Source organism: Galeopterus variegatus, unplaced genomic scaffold, assembly GCF_000696425.1.
Source record: "Galeopterus variegatus unplaced genomic scaffold, G_variegatus-3.0.2 Scaffold8011, whole genome shotgun sequence".
Taxonomy (NCBI): domain Eukaryota; kingdom Metazoa; phylum Chordata; class Mammalia; order Dermoptera; family Cynocephalidae; genus Galeopterus; species Galeopterus variegatus.
The window spans coordinates 1,278-3,658 of record NW_007734122.1 but is presented as its reverse complement, the minus strand read 5'-3'; the positions used below and the strand labels follow the sequence as shown (position 1 = coordinate 3,658).

The 2,381-nt window shown below is 35.4% G+C and overlaps 1 protein-coding gene across 1 annotated transcript in view; it reads right to left on the bottom strand.

The window, feature by feature from the left end:
- LOC103608100 (macrophage mannose receptor 1-like) overlaps positions 1-2,230 on the bottom strand; it is a 40,613-nt gene extending 38,383 nt beyond the window's left edge. The window contains exons 1-2 of the mRNA XM_008592543.1: positions 2,154-2,230; positions 712-868 (exon numbers count right to left, since the gene is read on the bottom strand). Coding sequence (XP_008590765.1) covers positions 712-802 — 91 coding nt within the window. The 5' untranslated portion in view covers positions 803-868; positions 2,154-2,230. The remainder of the gene's footprint in view (positions 1-711; positions 869-2,153) is intronic.
- Positions 2,231-2,381: the final 151 nt, after the last annotated feature.

Sequence of the window (2,381 nt, the reverse complement as noted above, 5' to 3'; positions counted from 1 at the left end):
GCTGTACAGTGCCTCTAGCAGAATTGAAACAGCTGACAACATTCCCCAACAGCAGAGGGCAATGCAGCTCCATTTATCTGTTTACAACAGAGGAAGTGGGTGTCTATAGTGGTTCAAGGGTAGGCTTGTTTATGTGTTTGTTTATCTTGACATAGAACCTGGATCCTCTGACCTCAATGATATGTGGAACTTTCTGAGTCACAGATAACGACTGTTCACATTCATATTTTTGACCATCAATAACAAGGTGGGTCTGACAGCATCAGGGGCCTCCAAATGGTACTAGTCCTCTGTGTTGAACATTTACTTGAGAAATCAATACTTAGAATATACAGTGTTGGAAAGACTTTCATTTGTCGGCTAACATAGAAGGTCACAACGTGGAAATTCCAAACAAGAAATTGTATTTTCATAACTCTGCTTACAATGTAGGATACCCACCCACTCCTGTCACTAGAACCTGGACCAGAATCAGAGCTGCTCCTGGGAATTATTTTGGAGGACGTGACTCTTGTCCAAGATTCCCGTGTGGCCTTTTGATCTTCTGTTCCTTTGGAACATTTATCTGTGCTCAGTGACTTCATTCTTATCATGTAAAATGATGCCTCTGACAGTTCCCTTATTATGTTATTTTGTTTGTTTGATTTCACTAATAAAGGAAAGATATTGGGGTGTCAAGAGTTTAGTTGTCCAATGTGAGATAAAGAAGACAGGGGACCCTACCTTTACGTATCTGGCAAATCCAGTTGTTAAGGTGTTCACAATTAATATCATTCCAGGGCATACCAGGGTCACCTTTCATCTCACCACAAAATTCAACATTCTGATAATTATTAGGTTCTCCATAAGCCCAGTTTTCATAGGAAACCTACATTAGAAACATTGAAACGCAACCATTAAACATTTATGTTAGGAGAGTGCGATCATTTATCTAAACAGGAAAGGAAAAATGTTTGCATTTTTAAAAATCCATTTACATTTTTTCACAAGCTTTGCTTTGAAAGCACAGTTTACGAACATGAGCGGGAAAGAAATAGCCTTAATCACATGGAAACTTTTGAAGTCAAATAGAGTGTGTAATGGATTATCATAAAATTTTCTTTACTATCATTAAATAGAATGGATTCAAGGGCCACAAAGCTGGAATTTATATACAGGGAAAACTTGGCCAAGATAACACTCCACTTCTCAGTATTGGGAGTTCCTAAGTTTATAACCCATTTTTAAAGGGTAATTTTTCAGTGTGTTGTTAGAAGCTTTCTCTTTATTAAAATGAGTAGGATAAAGAAATACAATGAATTCTTCTCACTAAAGAAAAAGACCTATAAACTGTTGCTAACAAAGCTATCAGACTTTGCCAAAATGAACAGTGGAAACAAATGGAATCCCTGGTTTAAGTCATCTATGTAGTTTTTAACATGGAATCATAGCCCACAGGATTTCGGAGTAAGCATTATGATCTATTTTCCAGAGATGTAAATATAAAATCCAAATATCAATGGAACTATCTAATAAACCATTTTACCCAACTGCCTTGAAAAGTTGCTGGTGGGTTATAAGAGGAGGTAAAACTCAAATCATACAAAATAATTAGAGCTACTAAATATTGCCAGCCTGTGCCATAATCTCTGATTTCTCCATTCCTGAGAATGGAGAACTCTGATAAAGCTTAACAGTTATTAATGGGAGTATCAAAAGTGTTTTCAGTTTTACTAATCTATAAGAGGCTACAAAACATTCAATTTTTAAGGAGTTTAACTACTGCGCAACAATTTTGCATGGTAGAATAAAGCTATTATTTTATATAGACTAGTGGAATGAGTTTTCATTGTTTTTTTTTTTGGTTTAACTACTGCGCAACAATTTTGCATGGTAGAATAAAGCTATTATTTTATATAGACTAGTAGAATGAGTTTTCATTGTTTTTTTTTGTTTGTTTTCATCCAATCAATGACAGCTATGTCTTGGGTGAATAGGAGAACTAATCTGGGCAGGGGCAGGATAGTGGTCCTAAAGTGTGTATTTTGCATAGAAAAATGTCTCTAGCTATCTTCATGACCTGTCACATTAAAAATTTGGATTAAGCCAAAGGATAACATCAACATAAATACATGATAAAATAAGAAAATAATATATTAAATCAAATTACTCACAGGAGAGCCATCACTCCAAGTGAAGCCCTCAGAAGGACTTTCGTATGTCAGTCCCAACCAGAACAATTCATGGTAGGTTCCACTAGCCCTACAATATTCAAAACAGAAAGAAAGCATATGCTGTTACATAAAACAAGTTTGGCAACCTATGAGGATTAACCAGATTTGAAAGTTTCCTCCAAAACATAAATTAGTAGTACACAAGTAAAAATATTTAACAGCTGAATA